The 761-nt window shown below is 40.2% G+C and overlaps 1 protein-coding gene across 1 annotated transcript in view; it reads right to left on the bottom strand.

Annotated features, from left to right (window-relative positions):
• The window catches only part of PPP1CB (protein phosphatase 1, catalytic subunit, beta isozyme), a 21,002-nt gene extending 20,468 nt beyond the window's left edge, over positions 1-534 (bottom strand). Inside the window, exon 1 of the mRNA XM_010296782.1 lies at positions 511-534. Within this exon, the coding sequence (XP_010295084.1) occupies positions 511-534 (24 nt within the window). The remainder of the gene's footprint in view (positions 1-510) is intronic.
• Between the last annotated feature and the right edge of the window lie 227 nt (positions 535-761).

Genomic DNA, 761 nt, shown 5'->3' with positions numbered 1-761 from the left:
TTCCTGCTGTAATACACGATCCCACGTGCGCAGTGCTATGCCAGAACAAGCCTTTGCTGCAAGGAGCTTAAAGCATGGCAGGGAGTAAAAAGAATGAAAAGCAACTATATGCATTGTACTGTCAGGCTATTATTTCAGCACAATAGATCCTATAGTAATCCAAAAGCTGCTCTAAGCAATACTGAAAAGGTCTCTGCATCTACACAACCTTTGATAAGCAACCTTAGCAAGTCTACTAACAGCAATTAGTAATCAGAGACATGAGTTGCACAGCAGCAGTAAAGAAAAACTTCAGCAAAAATAATTGTTTTTTAATCCTTCCAAATTCATGCCAGGGAGTAGCACACTATGTAAGGCAATATTGGAGAGGAAGAAAATAAATAACACTAAAGAACGTAGGTCAAGAACTGGCTGTTGGACGTTCTATGAGCCATCACTTCTCACCATACTCTTTCACGAACTGGAGAAAATACATTTACCCGGTCGCACTGTTTCTGGTGTGCCTCTCACTCTAAGCTGCTCATTTTGTGACATCACTAATAGAAGTTTCTTCAATAACTAAATCAACTGTGGTACGCACAGCTGTCCTAAGCATTTATACTGTGTTCTCCAATACCACACATGTCCTGTTTACTTAACAAAATGCTCACGGTTTTAGCTTAACATTAAAACCCAGCTAGACTTAGAAGTCTCATAAAAAACTGGGCCAGCATTATTGCTAAGCAGCAGCCTCCGTTCCTTACACTCTCCTTTTTTTGCAG

The sequence above is a fragment of the Phaethon lepturus genome, unplaced genomic scaffold (genome assembly GCF_000687285.1).
Source record: "Phaethon lepturus isolate BGI_N335 unplaced genomic scaffold, ASM68728v1 scaffold15741, whole genome shotgun sequence".
Classification (NCBI taxonomy): domain Eukaryota; kingdom Metazoa; phylum Chordata; class Aves; order Phaethontiformes; family Phaethontidae; genus Phaethon; species Phaethon lepturus.
The sequence above is the reverse complement of the archived record's forward strand: the minus strand, read 5'-3'. Positions and strand labels throughout refer to the sequence as shown.